The following is a 19901-nucleotide window of genomic DNA, read 5'->3' on the forward strand; positions in this document are numbered from 1 at the left end:
CAGTGTTACCTATAGACCCACAAGAAAAAATACCCCAATCAAGCCTTGGATTAGTCCAGGTATTCTAGCTTCCATTAACAGAAAAAAACGTACTATTTTTACAAAAGAATAAACATCCAAGTCGTGAAAATATTGTAAAATACAATAAATATAGAAATGCCCTTAATAACATTTTAAGGGAAGCAAAAAGGATGTACATAAAAAGCCAGCTAAAAAATGCAGACCCTAAGAAAACTTGGGATATTCTCAGGGATATGACCAAAGGACCATCTGCCAGGTCAGATATCCCAAACACCTTCCATACTTCCGACGGAGATCTTGAAGGAGCACAGCAAATTGCTGATGGGTTTAATACTTTCTTTACAAATATTGGAAAAGAATTAAGAAATAAAATACAATGATGTAGATCCATTGCAATATATACCCCAATTTACAGGCAATAACTTGAACTCATTACACCTCACCAATGATGAAGAAATAGCAGGCATAGTCAATAACATGAATATGGTAGGCGGAGGGCATGATTAACTAAATACGAAAATATTTAGAGCCACCTATACCTCCATCATGTTAGAAATCGTTCATTTTATGAATCTTTGTCTGCAGGAAAGCACCTTTCCTAAGCTTTTAAAACTTGCTATTGTGAAGCCAATTCTTAAAACAGGGAATAAACAGCAGTTTAATAACTATCGGCCAATATCCCTCCTACCTGTTATTTCCAAATTATTGGAAAAGCTTATACACAAACGATTGGACGATCACTTGACAACAAATAGCATACTAAATGTAAATCAGTTTGGATTTAGGAAATGTATGGGCACACACATGCCCATTTCACTCATTCAGGAAAGGATCACAAATGCATTTGAAGCAAATAATATTGTATGTGGACTCTATTTGGATATTCGGAAAGCCTTTGACACAGTTGATATTGATGTTTTATTAAATAAAATAAAATGCTACGGAATCAAAAGTAAAGCATATGATATGATAGTATCATACTTGAGTGATCGATCCCAATGTGTACAGATAAACAGCATCAGATCAAATACATTATCAATTGATATGGGAGTCCCTCAGGGATCTATCCTAGGGCCACTCCTGTTTATCCTTTATATAAATGATTTTCCAAGCATAAGCAAGGACCTCAATGCATATTTGTATGCAGATGACACGGCAGCCTTTATGGAATGTGAAGATATAACAAGATTACAAGAAACTGTGGACACAATTATGCCCAAAATATCAGAATGGTTTTCTGCTAACCAGCTTTCGATAAATACTGATAAAACTTCTTACCAGATATATTCAAACAAAAGAGATCGACAAGAAATAAAGTTGAAACTAGATGGAGTAGAGATACAAAATTCTAAAAGTGTAAAATACCTTGGTATGTTTATTGATGACGATCTTAAGTGGAATACTCATATTAACCCGCGCCCGGCTGGGGGTCCTGGATTTCCACGCCCTGCTGGGGGGGGGGGGGTGTTTGAACACCCCCCCTTGTAACTCGGCTCCTGGGCCACGTAGCGATACGCGGAAGGCGGCGTTCGAAAGAGCGGCAAAAATAATGACGAAATCACTTCGGTCAATTTTTTGGTCAGGTCAAAGGTCAGGTCACCAGAGGTCATTGAAGGCAAAATTTCGCCGATTTCCAGGTCGAATGTCGAAAATTTCCAAGAAGCCAACGCATAACTCGGGAACCAATAGAGCTACAGCGCCGCGGAAAAGCGCATTCGATAGCCCTATTAACGCCCTTTCTGAGTAATTCTCTCAGATTTGACCTAACGTCAACGGTTTTGCCTGCAGGGGGCAAAAACTGCAAAAATAGCCGATTTTTTCGAAAACAGTTTTTCTGCAATAACTTTTGACCCAAGCCTTGTACGAGCTTACTTTTACCGGCATCGTGTTCCTCTCGTCAAGACGCATCGAATGAACTATAACTTGACCTTGAAAGGTCAACTTGAAAATTTGACCTCAGGTCAAGGGCATGACCTGACCGGAAAGGGTCATGTTGCATATCAGTCGATCCGTATCGTCGAGCTGAACACATCTAAGGCGTTTTCATCGCTCTAGCATGCCTCTATCAAAAGTTATTTGCGAAAAACTGTTAGATACCATTCGTGACCTAAGATGACCTCAGGGCATAAACAAGGGTCACGGACACCATTTTCATGTTCAGTGTGTCTAAACCACTTGTAATTTGGTGTTTGGGAGTGTTTATAATGTCTTGCATCCAAAAGAGGCGCATTTCAATTTTCTCCCATTGACTTATAATGGCGAGGTCGCAAAATTGACCTGACCTTAGGTCATCGATATCAAAATTCTGAGATATACATTTTGTACATGTTATTGCCCTTAGCAATCGCTGAAAGTTTCAAAGCGATCGGTCACTCGGTGTAGCTATGACAGACATTGAAAGTTTTTATGAGGTGAGGTCACTTTAAGTGACCTTGTGACCTGACCTTGAATGACCTTGGTCTGAAATTTTCAAAACATGTGTAGAATTGATGTATGATAAGGTGTACCAAAAACGGCGGCGCTCCGCGCCGCCGTTTTTGAGATTTTCGCGAAAAACCACAAGGGGGGGTGTTCAAACACCCCCCCCCCAGCAGGGCGCGGGTTAACAAGCTATACACCACATTGTGTAGAAACGTTGGTATTATTACCAAAGTGAGGTACTTTTTAAACACTGAACACTTATTATTACTCTACAATTCTCTATTTTTGTCATATGCCAATTATTGTTGCTATACCTATATATAGCAATTCCTATTCTTCAACCTTATCAAAAATTGAAAAAATTCAAAAGAGAGTTGTCAGAATCATAGATGGGCAACCTATGATGGCGCATACGGATCCAATTTTTAAAAAACTAAAACTCCTTAAGATTAAGGATGTGGCCCATCAGCAAATGATACTTATCCTGCATAGAAAAATATGCAACAACCTACCAGATGGATTTGGCCAATTGTTTAGATTTCATCCTTCACTCAGAAACGTTCGTAATGTTAAACACTTTGAAGAGATATTCACTTTCAAAAAATATAAAACTCACACTTTGTCATGGACAGGTCCTAGAGTGTGGAACAATGTCATGACCTCGATCTTTCCTCACGTTCAGTCTGTGCCATTTGCCAAAACCACAATAAAAAAGCTAGCAAAAAATCATTATATAAATCAATACTGACTATTGAGCTTAATGTACCTTATGCAAAGTAATCTAAGCAATGCATACCTACTTAATGCTGGTATGTCTGTGCATGGGACATGTGTATGTATGCATACGTAGTCATGCATACATATGTATGCATACGTAGTCATGCATACGTATGTATGCATACGTAGTCATGCATACGTATGTATGCATACGTAGTCATGCGTATGTGTATGTATCTGTCTTAATGTATCTGTCTAGGTATAAGCGTACGTGCATATGTAGGTGTATTTTTGCTTTCTCTAAGTGTTTTGTTTATGTGCTTTTCCGTGTTCTCGCCCATAAAACTGCATCAACTATATATTGTAATACTGTAAATCATTGTATGTCAGTACCTGATCACTTTTGAGTGATTAGGATAGACGTGCGCAAGGGTGTGCACAGGAATGTGTTAATATGTTTTTTCAACATAGCTGGACATGTCACCCTATCTGCCTGGGCACTTGGAGCGCCCGACAACAAGCCTTGCTTAGTGGGGTGCTCCGAGTGTCTGGGCTACCTGACCCACATGCATGACTTGACCAGGATATGATGATGATTTTGCCATTAATGCAAGAACCCTTAACTAACCTTCCCCAGTGACCAAGCCTTTCTCTCCTATTGGTTTCTATGTATGAATGTTACGAATGTGAGCGAGTGAATGAGGAGGGGCTTTCAGTAGAGGGCAGTCACCACTGTTTGCAGTGTTGACTACTTTGCTTCTTATTTATCCATACTGGTACGCTGGAAACCCTGGACTCCCTCTTTTTCTGCCTTTTATGTTGCATTTCATTTCCTAGCTGGGAGTGCCGCGACTTGAAATTTTAAGTTATTCTGGTGTTAACGTAAGGTTCTGTGTGTCGCTGGGATAGAGGGAGGGGGCACTCCTGGTCACCTGATAATGGGTGGCGGCTAAGAAAAAAAAATTACAACTCTGGAAACAATGACTCAGTACACACGACTCAGTACACACGACTCTCGTTCGTTGTACGCTAATCACCGACCTGGCCATGACCTCCGGACCCACATTCCGTGCCCTGAGACCCCGCACGGCGTGGGACATGCTCCCAGCTCACACACATCCCCTCACGCAGCGCCTGTGGCAGGCCAGGTCACGGTCGAACATCTCCTCCGCTCGAAAAACCGGCGTCTATTTCCGCCTGAGAGATACCTGAGGCATGCCAACTGGTGGGACTGGGCTGGGCAGGGAGTTGAAGTTGGACTCTGCTTCGGTCAAATCCAGAACAGTTTAAACTGCAGGCGATGTCTCACGCAGCCAGCCAGGTGACCGCAATGATGTCTTAACCATGACAAAATAAACTGTGAGTTAAAATTTCAATGAAAAACGGATTAATATTCGCTATGTGGCTAGGCTTTCAGTGTTGTGTGCTGACTGTATGCAGATACTCTGGGTTCTGAGGCTGCGGTTGGGAACGTGTGAGGTGGTAAGGCGCAGTATTTACGCCTCTGTTGGCCTCTGGGAGTCGCTGGCAGGTATAAACACACGCCCAGGGCTGCCCACCTTCACACTCGAACCCTCTGTAGGTAAGATAAATCCACCGAGCGGTGCTGCTTACGAGCGGAACACGCCATTTAGAACCCAGACAGGGCTACTGGGTGAGACTGAATGTGAAGTGGCTGAGGAAAATGAGAACAATTATAAATCAAAATCGGACATAGCCAAAGCACGGGAGCATATGAAAGAAACGGGATAATCTCCCAGCGTTTACCTTCCATAAATATTCAAACGCATAAACAAAGCAATATTTTTAGGCGTCTAATAACAAAATATATTAAGTCAAATTAGCCAATGCGCGTAAAGTCAGCTTCAGTAACGTTTACATATTCTCATCTGTGCTAACAAAAAGATAGCAGGGTTTCAGTTCCCGCTGCGTCAGCGCCTGGGCTTCTGCGGTGTCTTTTGAGGGCACCACGTCGCACGTATAGGTCTTCGTTACTGGGTTAGCGAAGCCATCAATGTGTCACACGCAATATTGTGACAACGGTGGCTAAAAGACGGGAATGGTGTCAAGGGTGCAAAGTGCTTCACATATATGTACAATATACCAAGGAAGCCAGAAATAATTTGAAGTCAACTAATAAGCCAGAAAAAGGTCATATGCACTCCATTTCAGCGTTGGTGTTTGTTAGACAACAGAGACCGGTAAACTAATGTCAGTGATTCAGTCTGAATGTCCTACAGAAAGTCTCCGAGTGCTCGCTCTGTCAAACTTAAGACCAGGAACAAACGCCCATGACAGCAACGCGACGTGTCGCATAAAGACCTGTCCTAACGCAGCAGTAACAAAAACTCGGGGCGACGAACCGCGCGGCAGAGGTACGGCTCCTGGCTCGTGGCTTCACCACTGCGCTGATAAAGTGTCTCTTCTTCACAGTTGCGCTGTAGGCAGGCAGGGCGTCTTCCAAGAACCAAAGTTATCGACTCAGTCGTCCCGGTCTGTGCAGTGGCTGTCCTCTGCGACCGCCGCACCTCTCAGGACTGCACTTTGGGTCCGGTCCGTCCCGGTCCGGCCCGTCGGTCCACCGTGCCGTGCTGCCCCACAACACGCCGCGCCCTGCTGACTGCCCGTGCAGTCGCGCCGGAACACAGTCGTATAAACAGGGAGCCCCGGTGTGTGATGTAATACCGGTGCAGGACTGAGGACCAAGCAGCGCTGGCGGCAGCGAGTCCTAGGATGGACGGGGTTCAGGGGTTGACGAAACCAGGCTGAGATGGTGATCGTCGTCACTGCTTGGCACCGCTCATCGTAGGTCGGTTGGAGACTCGGTGGTAAGCGGTTTGAAGCAGTCACGCAGGTACCATGATTTGAAAAGACCAGCAGAGGGATACGAGTTCCGTCATAGATCAGCCAGTCATGAGTGCACATATGTGACGTGCACTGACTAAACAAATATCAGACATCCGATCTTAGGGGAACGGAGAGCTGAGGTCAGTTGGTGACCTTTGACGTCATGAGGATATGATACTGATTCACGACGATCAAATAAGCGCGCTCGATATTGACACGGCTGCTCGTTTACGGTGCTCTTCACAGGAAATCTACAGACCGCGGTATGAATGAAGTGAGCACGCACTGAATCTGCCATAAAGATGGCTGACACCGTACCAGTCTCCAAACGAATCCCCCCATCTCTGAGCTTCTACGGTCAACACAGAGCTACATGTCGTTCATCGCTTCTCGCCCATGCGCCACACACTCGACACTGCACTCTCTCCAGACCACTCGAAGCTCGAGGGAGGACAGCTCTCTCGTGTGTTCGCCATGAGACGCGCTGTATGTTCGCCATAACGCGCCCCAGTCTCGGTGTCAACAGGGCCCACTTCGCGGTCGGTCGGGAGCTGCTCGACCTCTCCACACTCGAGAGGGTGCGAGGGGTCGACAGAAGCTCTCCCTGGTCCGGTCGCACTTGAAGGGGGTGAAGTGGGGTATAACCCGGATTTGTCGGACAGAGGGCTCACTCCAGCTTTGTGCGCAGAACATATGGCCGGTCAACAGCCACGTTCTTTTTTTAAGGTAGTATTGAGTGTTGAGTGAACTTAAGTAACAGTTGCTCTCAAAATGAGCGAGCAGCACACCAATGCATTGGGATGAATGATGGGGATTTCCCAGACGTTCCATATGACAAAGGGAGATTTTGAATACTATTAACAAACGCAGCATCGGAATATCCACAGACAGCTCGCAGCCAAGTGTGATCCATTCAGAAAACAAACCACTGACGTTTCGCGGCAGCTGACTACTGACATTGCCGACGCATTCTGCGAACGGTGCCGTTCCAGCCGCGGCCCCAGAAACGGATCTCTGCAGTGAGCTCTGCCAACTCCAGCGCAGGTTGTAGCGGGGCCAATCGCCGCGGAGCAACGTTACGCTCTCGTAATCAGGAGTATATCTGAGCCGAAGGCAAACCACAAAGAGAACGGCCTTCGGGATTCCGCTTCCTTAGCCAACGAGCAGGAACAGCGTGTGTGGGAACAGCTCGGGCACGCCCTTTCCCGTGAAAGGTCACCGATAAACGCATCCCATCCCCGGCAAGAGCTATAAAAGAGCTGAAGAGCACGGCAGCAAACTGGAGAGTGACACCCGTCACCAACTGTCAATTCGATGCAAAGTCAAGACATTTCCATTGCTCAGCACTCAGCAGTCTATACCATGACTTCTGCTTGTTCAATGACCGTCGTGCGGGTCAGCTCACTTTATCTCTCCCATTGTTCATCATTCCCGCCCCGACTACCGTGCTGTTAGTGTTATGCTACATTACACGAACCTCTCTAATATAGCTCTCCGTGATAATATGACGAGGCTTTGCTCTCGTCGTGACCGCATCCATCAGATCTGACTCACACGAGAGCTGGTCACTGACAGTTCACTGACCGAACTGCACGATATACCTTCACCTCGCCTTGTGAAGATACACACTCTATTCAGGAAGTAACTGAAGTTTAGCACATCCACTCTCTTTACATTAGGTATGCTATCATTTACCTCACCACCTGTCCACGGCACTCTGGACAAGCCGACATATATTGTCGCCTGTCTGGTATGCAAAATACATATCCTGCAATACCGGCACCCTCTCCTTCCCGTATAAATATGCGTTTTTGCCGTTTGCTGTCGAACGACTGTACGGACCATGCGTGCAGAGACGAGGGCTACCTGCATGGATGGGGATCCAGCAGCCTACCATCAGTCTGGAATCGGAGTCGTGACTCGTCTTAGGAAGAGTCGTGACACGGAGGGGCTCATTTTGCACGGTCTGTCATTAGAGTTCTCGTTAGATGGATGCAGTTAGCGGGAGGAAGGAGGAAAGGCGTGGTGAACGTGGCCAACGTCAGAGTGTTGTCACGAGAGGTCAGTGACATGACACAAGGCCAGTGATGTCATATATATGACCAATGACATCATAAGTGGGCTAAGTAAACCTGATGACTGGTGAGATCTATGAAGAACGGCAGATCAAAAGATTGTGAAAAATCACACCACCGTTTCAGTCATTGGACTCGGTGGATTTGTTTATGCGATCCCTAAAAGCCATGAAGAGCTCGGATAGAGATCAAAATCGAAACGGAGACCCAGCACCCCACCTGATGCAATTGTATGATGAAAATGATCAGCGGAACAACATGATTTGTGCACCAAAATATACAAGTGAAACTTATACTTCACTATCATGCGGATCGTCACTAAACGGGGTTTGGCGAAGCGCGAACGAGGGATTATTTTAGTCTTTAGGTGTGTCTGGCGGCTGAGGAAGAGAAGCGACTCATACAATGAAGGAGCTGTGTTCATCGTTTTTTCCGTGAGCCGGTTGAGTGCCGTCTTTGTCATTGGACACAACAGCCGCGATTGTTGTGCTCGGCGGCCGCATCTGTTTGTAATTCTCCACCCGTCCCAGCCTCACCTGGCCAAATCCACATCTCACCTCTCTTCCGCGCACCCCTCCGCACACACGGCAATCGTCGCAACTACCACTAAACACCCTCCATTCCCAGCAAACAGCCCACTACATCAGCTTTAATTACGGCTAGACACAGCGCCGATTAATTGACAACACTTGGCACCGTCTAACCGCTCTCCGTCACGAGACACCGAGCTGCGGTGAGCCGTGTGCCGTACTGCCCGCGGCTGTAGGTGACGGTGGCGGCCGGCGGCACCGCCCCGAGTCCACAGACGACCAGCACGAGCGGCAGCGTGGGAGCCGCCCGTGGGAGGTAGCGCGCCAGCCACTACCGGCGGCACCGGCAGACCGCACCGCCCCTCATCTACATCTGGGCCGACGCGACCAGTCACACTGGCCCCGATCGCACTGTGACAGCTTGCGGCAGAATTTGTGGGAATCGTGGGTAATGCATTTGTGTGTCTGTGTGTTTACTGCGCTTCTATACAGGTTTCTGTGTTTGATACTCGACAGGTGACAGACGGGTCTTTGATGACGGTCTATGCTTCCCTCTAGTCGGCATGAATGTGCGTGACTGAAAGCGAATGTGTATGTGTAAATGCTGGTACTAATTTTGTCATTGTTTTGTTGACATGTGCCGATGTATGCCCTCCTCTGTCGATCAGCCAGCCTCCATTTCCGCCGGACTAAATGCCTTTTTTTCTGTCGGGCTACGGCTGTAGCCTGTAGAGTATACAGACGCCGGGGGCGTTCCAGGCCGGGTCACTGGCTGACCTCTGGCACGTAACACCTCCCGCTGCCAAACAACACAGCGCCGCCACAGAGCCGACCTGAACGGCGGAGCAGCGGAGGCAGAGAGGGACGATCCAGTTAAGTCCTCGGAAACACGCTGCGGTAATGCGCTCCGGTTAGAGTCTGAGTGCTAACGGGTCTGTTGCCATGGAGGGCTGTGGGCGCTCACAAGCGCAGGGTTAAGAAAAAGCAAAGTCGTTGTTTTCTTTATACAGGAGATGGCCAATAATTTGCGTTGGCAGATGAGAACACGGTTTGTGCCAATGAGGTCAACCAGTCACAGTGGCTGTAAATCTGTCAATAAATATCCCTTTGTTATAGCCTAGCAGACATCAAATAACCCAGGTATGTCCTGTTAAGCAGTTTTAACGAGTTCAGATATACGAGTCCCTCCTCGAGTTCAGGGTACCTAATTCATGACACGATCCACATTATCACTCCTGACACAATGGGCCATCTCCACCTTATTCCGCCACTTGTATACGACACCTCCGAGCGCTCAGAGACGCACCCTATACCTCCCCATGATCTGTACAGGTGGGGCGAACGTTCCCCAGACAGACCCCGAGGCGTTACGGCCGGGTCAGGTCGGATTCAACAACAGGATTCCGCTCATCAGACGCCACCCGGAGCCGATTTGTGGTCACACAACACCGGATAGGAACGTTAATGACCTCTCAGGAACGTGCCACTCGGTCAGAAAAGTACCCACCGGACACCCCAATGGTTCTTTGTGTGCGAGCTCAACCGCCTCATGCCACCCTAGATGACGGCATTCGTTTCAGACAGCTTACGCTTATAGTCGTCTCTGGCAGCGATCAATTTATCCAAACGTCGCGGATGTTAGATCTAGCCGGAACTGGCGGAGAGACACTTTAAAATCGGTGAAAAATCCGCTCGTGACTCTCTTATCGCCTTATTTCGGGCTGAGCTGCTGCAATGGAGAACATACCAGGATGCTGTGTCATGAGCGACAGAGAAAGGCACAGTCGTCAGCGCTTTGGTATGCATCCGACACCGCGCCAAGAGAATCCCGTTTGGAACAATTTACAAATATGCACCGATATTACGACAGTTACGTGTTGGTAGCTTAGGCATATCAAACAAATAAATAACTGTTGAGATATCAGCGCAATCCTGCAATACAACCGACCGCAATAATGTAAACAGCACGAATTATTTTCATGCCGAATGATATTCATGCCATCAAAAATCACCGCTGACTTTACACCACCCAGCCCACCATCGCATTGTTGAGCGATGCGGGCCGCTAATAGGTCAGTCCAAACAGTGCAGGTAGTCTAGCCACCCCACTGACCGGATGGCCCTCACTGGACCGTCCCGTGACCCCAGCTGCAGCGCTTTACTCCCGGGCGGGACCCCCGCCGGCGCGGCGCTGACCTCCGGGTCGGGTCAGGGCAGCTTTAGGTGCCCAGCGCCGCGCATGGTAAGCCGGAGAGACCCTGGAGCAGCCCGGGGCGCCCGGTAAATATTTGGCTGGGCTGCCGGCCGGGAGGTCGAGCTGAGAAGCCGTGAGCGAATACACACACGGGGAGAGCGATCGACAGGGCAGGTCATGGTAGATCCATCGACGGGGTATGGCGTCATGGCGAGCAATTGCGCCGCGCGGGTAAACGTTGAAAGATCTGACTTCTTTTCATCATGGCGCAGTGTCGTAAGAAGAATACAATTAACTAAAAAAATATGATATAAACACTCATGTGTATCGTGTAGTGTGTACTGTGTTGTCTACATCAGCCACTTTCTTTCTTTACGGGGGTGCCCCTAAATCCATTTAGTAACGGGATCGATCCTCGGTTTTAGCCCTTGCCATTCCATTTATTTAGGGTTGCTACTGCTAGACAGCCCCATTCAGTAAAAACAAACGTACGATATCACTACCTAGACGGCTAATGCATTCAAAGCTGCTGGACACACAGGCCCTCTTATTGCCGTCTTCGTTATCTGTAATCGTATCCCGCCGGCGCCCATTTAGCGGCTAATGAGCCACCGTTCGTGCCTGTCATGGCCTTGATCATGATGACCAGACTGCGCGGGAGGGAGGGAGGGAGGGAGGGAGGGAGAGGGTTGGAGAACGAGGGAGGGAGAAGAGGGTCGGAGAGAGGAAGAGGGCCGCAGGGAAAGAGAGAAGGAAAGAAAGGTGACGAATGAACGAGTGGGTTAAGACGGAGAGCGGCAAGTCGGAGGCACAAGGCCGGAGGGGATAGGAGGATGAAGGGGGTATTTCTTTACATGTGGAAGCAGAAAGGAACTAATCATTTTAAGGATTTCCTTTTAATATTTTTCTGGAATATTCCTATATCGGCCCAATAAAACGTTATCAGATTCCCCATCAACAGAGCGTCACGAAATTATGCTGGTCTGCATTTCGCTCCGCCTCATTTCCCACTGAACTCTGAAGTGTACTTCGCGTTTTCTTTTCAGCTTTCGAAGTAGTTCCATGAGTTCGAACGGAGCTACACGTTTTTCGCCTACAGTTGTGATTGCGCAGTCCGTTTGCAATCATCGTGTTCAGAGAGGCGAGACGCACACTGCGAACGCAGCAGCAGCAGACTGCTAAGCGGAGACTTTCTATTTCCTGTGGGAGACAGTGCCTTCCACTGGTGGTGTCGGTTTACGTCCGCGGTCAACAGTGACTAACAGTGACCAACAGTGATTCAACAGTGACCGAAAGTGGTTTAAGCTAAACCCACGGCGGCCGACAGTAAAGATGACGGTGGTTATTTAACGACGTCATTAGCGGGGAACTCCTGCCTGCCTGGACTCTGCACTGGACTGGGGCAGTCTAAACTCCCGGCAGTGACTACTCAGTATACAGCGATCCACCACGGCAGTCGCAGCTGTGAGACGGAACCCGTGGGAAATGACACAGCCAGTGCTGGGTGGGCGGAATTCTGAGCGGGGACGGGCACAAACCAGAGCGCTCCACATAACCTGCCGTTTTTTATGATGCAAGCATCATGTGAATTGTGCCTGTCAGTGGCCAATTCGTGCCCGGAAGCTGGGAGTCCCGAATAAAAAGCCTACGCCTCCAATGAGCGCTGGCTATAGGGAAGAAGCTCCAATTTATTTGCTAGTGTGTCCGATCAATAAATAAGCGTAGGCGCTGTTCCGGGTTCGAACTATCGCGCTGGGTGGTGGACACTGGACAGTGGACACGTGCGGTATGGACGAGATATGAGTTGCTGTGAACTTTGAGTGAACTTCTGAACTTTGTGAGCTTATGAATTTAGGTCGGGGTAAATACAAACCTGGCCTGGGCTTTCATAAGCAAAACGAAATTGAATTATAAAATAAGAACGCATTTTCTTTGATTAAGACACATGTAAGCCGGAAACGGTGGAATTCAAGCACTTTTTCCAACCATAACCGATCGTCGAAGATCTGCTGGGAGCTGATTTATGCCTCCAAACGCACCGGATATTTTTGTTGCGGAGTTCCCTATAACACACGCAGTTGGGGGTACAATGATAGCCCTGCCATCGGGGTATTTGTGTTCTGATTCAACATCGTTTGTGGAGCGCCGAGGTTAAACGAACGGCCGCGAACTCCGGATAGCCAGTAGAATTCTAACAGAGAACTCCTCGGGGACTATACCAATCACACAAATCATCCAGCCTCAGCATGAATGACTGTTGGAAGAGAATAGTAGCGTTGGTGAGTCCGTGAACGATGAAGAGCCACTCTCCACAACAGGCTGTGAGTGCCATGGGTGGAGTGACATGCTGACCGGCAGGGCGGAGTCTGTTGAGGAGACTGGGCGGAGCCGGTAGAGCGCTCACTGTATGTGTGTCTGTCAACACGGGAGTGTTTTGGACGGAAACTGACGGCCTCAGGGCGGACAGGGGTCAGGAGAGGGTCAGGGGAGTGCGGTACTCACTTGTCGACGAAGCCCTCGAACTCGTCATGCTGTTCGTTGATGGACAACTCGGGGTCCAGGTAGCTGCCCAGCTCGCCGTCCCGGTAAATCTGTAGTGTAGCATCCGATAGCTGAAAACAGAACAGAAGAGTGGTTGGTCAGGTCAAGTGGGGTTATGTCGGATTGAGTCGGGTGGGTCACGGAGATACCAGGAGTCGTTCAATTCAAGTCAGGTCAGATGGGGTCAATTCGAGGAAGGTTAGTATTTTTTCTTTGCATTAGGATGAGCGTATTTTCATAACCAAAAAAAATTGTTCCATTCGGTGTTCTGAAGACCGTATGCCCGACAATTACTCTAACTGCAAGGCATATCGAACTATATTTGCTGAACACATTTTTGTCCCGGAATGCCAAACATCACGATGTTAGCGCATTTCAGGTTGGAAATGTATTACAACAGGCGATAGCTCAGCCTTCCTCTGGCCTGCGCTCTCCGTTCGGACACGTCTGACCAGTCTGTTGTGTCTCCACTGTGCGGTGCATGATAAAACCTGCAGCCGTTTTGTCCCCGCCGCCCACCTCTGTGGACCGTATATACCGGTGCTGCAGGAATTTCCTGCCACCCTGTCTCCCAGCCGGGGGCACGGAGCGGTCAGCGGACGGGGGCGGGGGCGGGGGCGACAGCTGCCAGACCACACACCGGACACTGATAGGCTGACATCACCAGCAAACTTCAAATGGAGACACTCCTCCAACGGCCGGCCTTCGAATCCGCGGACAGCAGCCCCTCCCGGCCCTGTCGGCGCCCTTCGGCACACCCGCGCAGACCGCGCCCTAGATAAACGGAAACTGATCACAAACCAGCTGCCCTTCATTTGGCTATTCGGTATCTTGCACAGTCTCAGGGACGCGGGCCATCTGCTCTTGTACGGAATCATGTATATCATGTGACATTGTAATTCTGGTTTCGACAATGAAGGTCAGACAGCTTTGAAAATAGCAGTGGAAAATGAGATAAAAGTGGGAACCACGCCCACAGGCTGCCACCCACAAATATCCCTCTGCTTGGCCCCACAAGCTCCCATCCTCTCCCTCCCTCTTCTCTCTCTCTCTCTCTCTCTCTCTCTCTCTCTCTCTCTCTTCCTCTCTCTCCATACCAAAACTGGCCTGCCGTATAACATGCCTAATCCTATGTCGGACAAACACGCCTCGGTCCGTGCAGGTTATCAGCGCCGCGACGAGGGTCGCGCCGGCCGTGACACCGGCCATCACCGAGGTGCGTCACGTCACGTCGTCTGCCGCGTCACGTCACGTCCTCAGCTGCGTCACGCGAAACGTGACACGGGGACACCCTGTGACGGTCACAAACACGTGACATCCTTGTCGCGGTCCCATTACAGCGTCCGGGCAGTGTTTGTCCTCGGCCCCGTGGTAATTGTATGCTCGTCCTTTCGTGAGCAGCAGCGCTCTGCGTTCGGGTCAGGCGCGACCCGCTCTGTCAATGCCGGCCGGGTCAGGTCAGGATCACAGCCGCGATTTCAATCTGTTGGCGACACTGCACACAGTGGCAAAAACTGGCCGTGCGCCGGTTCTGGGTGAAGGGCGCCCCGTGCCGAGCCGGCACCTGAGGCGGCGCCGGCCACGGGAAACAAACGTCGCACTCGCGCGTCGCCGCGCCGGTTTGTATGCGCCACGCGTCACATTAGCGTTTCTTGTGGCGCGGCTGAGGGGCGGCAGTCGTGGCGCTGCAGCGACAAACTCGGATACGAGGGTGGAAGCGAGGCGGTCACCGGCGCATCACCTGACTGAACGCAGAGAGGAGATGACGTGAGGTCAGAGATCGTACCTGATTAGAGGGCCAGGAAGGGTGGAGGCAACGGGTGGCAGCTGGAAGTGGTATTAGGCCAGGGGTTGAGGCAGGGTGGAGTCGGGACCAGCTGTCATGCCGAGCAATCAGAACAGCGGAAGAGTGAAACATCAGAAGTCAAAAGTCATCACCATTACGTCTCCATACGTCAACAGCAGGTCACGGGAGATACTCGTATGTACATACTTGGTTTAGTTCCGTTCGGAACTGTTGCCAACATATCTGGAAATCCACCCTGTCCTCATCAATATGTCAGCTCGCACGTGGTTCTCTACGAAATCCGAACCTCCGTTTTCATCGCCCGCCTGAACTGTGATTCACCACCCTCCGTTTCGCGTCTAACTCGAGTGCCCATCCCCACGTCTCGTCTTTCTATCAAATATCTGATCCATTTCCTAGTCCGATATCTCATCTTACTCTGAGAAGCCCCGAGCACGCGCGGGCCGATCGGACGTCTGTCATCGCGAGGTCATAATTCACACCGATCACTGACCGTTCTACCAGCTGTGCCCACACACACGTGCACACTGCGATCAGCTGAGAAGCAGTGGCCGTTTGTGAGCGCACGTGTGTTTTATCTCGGCGTATGAGTGGGCGTATGACTGAAGACAGTCAGCGACGTCGTGTCAGAAATCAGAATGGTGTCTGTGTGAGATTGGAAAGTGTGCAAGTGATGATAAAATATGCAATGGTCTCCAAGGGTGAGGGCAAAACCAAACTGTCCAAAAAAAACTAGCTTCAGAATTGCGTCCCGGTGCAACCACTAGATCCAGAGTACTGAAACTTGCAACATCCACAGCGATATCATTCAGCGCTTATATTCACTGCTTAGCAACCAAAACTTGGTGCAGGAAAGAAGCGCTCCTCTGCGAAAAGAAAAAAAAAACACCACTGAGCGGTAGTGGTCAGACTGACGGGTTGACCTGGTGCCCTGCTGACTGGTGACCTGGTGCCCTTCTGGTGCACCACTCAGGTGCGTGTGCCAGCTCCGGTGTCAGGGCGGACCGAGACCCGCTTCTCCGACTGATCACGAGTACAGGGTAGTGTGAGACGTGATTGGCACATTTACACAGCCGGCGTCAGCCCAGAGGAAACTGACTCAGAACGCCAGCTGTCTGTCTGGGAGCATAGGTGACGTCAGAGTGACGTAGTACACCGCCAAGGCAGCCGCAATGTTCTGCAGTGGAGCATACAGCATGAACAGCACGACTTCACGAGAGTTGCTGCAAATTTGATCAACATTGCACGGCAATTTAGGAGTGAGATAATGCGTGTTTGTTCAGAGAACCCGCGTAATTCAGTGTAAGAATGCGTTTTTTTTTTGCAATCTAAATCAGGCTCATATCGATAGAAGCGGCGAATGAGCGACAATGTTCCCTCGTAGCAACAGTGTATCTCTTTCCTGAACACGCAAGACGCAGAGATGAGAGGGGCGCGAACCGGCCGCGCCCCGGAATAACGTCCCAGGTCAACGGACGGGACATGAACTCCTCCCAGTCTGCCTCCTCCCACCGCCGGCTTACCGGTCCGCTCCTCCGCGATACAATCTCAGCGATAAACCCGCAGTGGATCTGTGGTTTAGATGTGAGGGCCCGAGAGTCCAGAGCACGCGATCACGGGAGATGGAGTAGCGAGAAACACGAAAAATGCCCGCTTACAATAAATCTTTATGTAATTTGCCACTTCCCTGTCTGCAGACATATCCGTTGGACAACCTGCATATGATTTATGGAAGTTCATTCGCCTTTTGAAATTCTGTCATTATGATCGTCTTTCCGCCTGTCCGTCTACATGTGAGCCTACTAGCAACAGTTTGTCCATCTGTCTGTCTGTCCGTCAGTCTGCCCGTCTGCCCGTCTGTCAGTCCGCCTGACAGTCCGTCCGTCCGTCCGTCTGTCCATCTGTCTATCCGTATTCTGTCGTTGACCCTTTGTCTAATATCGTTTGCCTGTCAGTCTGCTCCCAGACATAGAGGGCAGGAGCGATGCTATCTTATCCCCCGCGGCCCTCCAGCACAACAACCCTTTGCAATAGGCGTAATCGTGCATCGGCACAGAAGGCACACTGGCTGGCCTGCAGATCATACCTCAGGTTTGTCTGTCTGTCTCTCCCCGGTCTTTCACCCAGGTGTGTCTGAGAAGGGGCGGTGGAGGGCAGACGATACCAGAGGCCATCAGAGGTGGTGTGGGGGCGGGTAATGATGTGACTGTAAACGTGCAGGGACGAGCAGGCTGACTGGGGTGACCGACCGTGCTGCATGGCACCCCACTGCCACCAGAAGGTCAGGCTAGTCGTCTTGCCACTGGGTCGTCCTACGCGGAATGAAGTACACAGTGTCAGCCGTTGGCTCGAGGTTCTGCTGGGATCGTTTGGACGAATGAAGGTTTGAGAGCGCCATTTAATAATAATTGTTGCATCCAGCCGACCACTAAGCGTTGATCGCCTCACACCGCCGGCCGGCCGTCTGGAAGGAGTTATGTTGATCACAGGTCGTGCGGGTCGTGATATCACGGCGGCAGTAACGACCACAGGCGGCGCGGCGGGGGCGTGATCGGACAATCAAACCAAACGGACACCGAAGGACGGAGCTAAGAGGAAAGTTGAGAGGTCACGGACAGCTAGGCGAGCAGGAACAGATTGGGCCTGATCAGAGCAGTGAACAGACGAGATAAGTCAGGTCGGTGGTCCGAAAATAGGGAAACAAGGGAGAATAGAGCAAATGCAGATCAGCTTACGAAATAATTATTCATACAGGATTGTAGGAAGAAGGAACCTAACAGAATCCAGCAAAAACGGTCATATTCATCAAACCGAACAAACGTCAAATCAAACGCCCTTAAACACGCCAATAAGAGCCAGTTCTCAGTTCTTATCGCAGTCGATTTTCTCCGCGACTGTCTGGCTGCATGTCTTTCTGTTCTGTCCGGTCCGGTCCGGTTCACCGGTCTAGCCCGCCTGCCGGCTCTCCGCACCGTACCGAGCTGTCCCGTGAATCAGCCCCCAGCTGGCCGTCAAGGGCAGACGGGACGGCATTCACGGCCCGAGGTGGAGTCGCGGGTTCCGTGAATAGGGAGCCCCGGGCGGCGTGACATTCCGTGATCGAAACGCCCTAGGATGCAAGGCATTCCGTGATCAATGGCACCCTGGTAGTGTAAAATTAGTTGCACTTCAACGCCCATTCATTTACCGCATTTCTAAAGTCTGTGACTGTGGTGCATCGACGTTGTCTCGAGAAACGTGTCCTAAAGGACTGGAGCAATGAAACTGGGATAGTCGATAGAAACTGAGCAACATGTAATAGAAACTGAGATAGATCGTCGGGTCACGAGTCAGCAGTCCATTCCAGCGAGAGAGGAAGCAGACGGCCGCTGACCCGCTGGGGTGTCCGGTGGTCCTCCGTTCACGGTTCACCGAGGACACCCCACGGCGGGCGACGTCGGGTCGCACACATCACTGGCCCGGCGGGGAGCGGCGGCGGCGGTCACTCGGCATACTGCGGATACTCGCTCTGACAGACCCCAGACAGACAGAGCTTCCCGGACAATCTGTCCGGAGAATTCCGGAGCATCCCACCGGCCAACGGGGCATGTCGGACCGGTGTGGGCTCACACAGCACCGCCAAAGTAAACCAAACCCGTGACGATAGGGGGAAACCGTACCTCCACCGACCCAACCCTGACCTTCTCACATTTGTGGAATTTGTTTTCTGTCGGTTCCTGGAACGGTCTCTGACGACATTGCGGGATCGGGTGGTTCGGGGCGAGCCAGAGGCTGTTTATTCTGACACAAGGGACCAAGGTTGTTTGCATCGCTCCACGGTTCCCAGATGGATTGGCAATGATGACATGACGACGATTTGACATGACGACGTGTCGGGATCATGATCAGTGCGATCAGTGAGGCTGGGGGCGTTAGAAAACGTACACGAGTTACATCGATTAAAAGTCGTGACTCATATGAATAAGGTTTTCATCATTTCATTAAAAGAATTGATTTTTTTGTCACCTGCCCGTTTTGGATATAATAATTGGAGCCATAAGCTCTGCTCTCCTGTCAATCCCGTAGGCAAACTGGTGTCATCACTGTTTTGTCGGACCTCACAGTCCGTCAGTATGCAAGTGGCGCCTCCCGATGCGCCCACTTCTGACGTCGTGACAAAGCTGAGCGTCTGTGCGATCCTCCGCTGAAGACCCTTTGAACTAACCCGCGCGAATAACCGGGGGTCCCAATCTCTCAACGATAGAATTGCTGTTTGTGCTTGGTGCTAATCCATCAGCAAGATACAATCGTATCTGCATCGAATATGAACCCCTTTTGACTAAACTCCAAACGATCAACGTTCAAATGATAGCTCACATTGACGTCACTAGCACACTCACGATATCCGAGCAACAGTCGCCAGCCACATAACCTTGATTCACGGAACAAATCTCAACCGGGTGCGGCTAATTGTGGGCTACGCTTTTGCGAAACTGCCAAGTTTGGCAGCCCAACTCGACCAAAGCGAAATACGCCTAGAACGCCTGTATTGGGCCGCCGTGCCAAGCCGAAGCGCGCTGTGACCACGCTATCAGTATCGACTGAGACTCAGATAGACTCAGACCGACTCAGGCAGACTCAAACTGACTTGGCCGACTCAAACCGATTCAGATCGACTCAGACCGACTCAGAACGACTCGGACTGACTCAGACCGACTCAACCGACTCAAATAGATTCCGATCGACTCAGACAGACTCAGAGCGACTCA

General features: G+C 50.2%; 1 protein-coding gene across 3 annotated transcripts in view; it reads right to left on the minus strand.

The window, feature by feature from the left end:
* The window catches only part of LOC122371437 (FH1/FH2 domain-containing protein 3-like), a 67644-nt gene that overhangs the window by 40565 nt on the left and 7178 nt on the right, over positions 1 to 19901 (minus strand). For all 3 annotated transcript variants that reach the window (XR_006254736.1, XM_043347775.1, XM_043347782.1), the window contains exon 2: positions 13308 to 13417. Coding sequence is in view for 2 of the 3 variants with exons in the window: in XM_043347775.1 (XP_043203710.1) it covers positions 13308 to 13417 (110 nt within the window). In the remaining variant the exon portion in view is untranslated. The remainder of the gene's footprint in view (positions 1 to 13307; positions 13418 to 19901) is intronic.

This window comes from Amphibalanus amphitrite, unplaced genomic scaffold (assembly GCF_019059575.1).
Source record: "Amphibalanus amphitrite isolate SeventyFive unplaced genomic scaffold, NRLGWU_Aamphi_draft 000035F_arrow, whole genome shotgun sequence".
In the NCBI taxonomy this organism is placed as follows: Eukaryota; Metazoa; Arthropoda; class Thecostraca; order Balanomorpha; family Balanidae; genus Amphibalanus; species Amphibalanus amphitrite.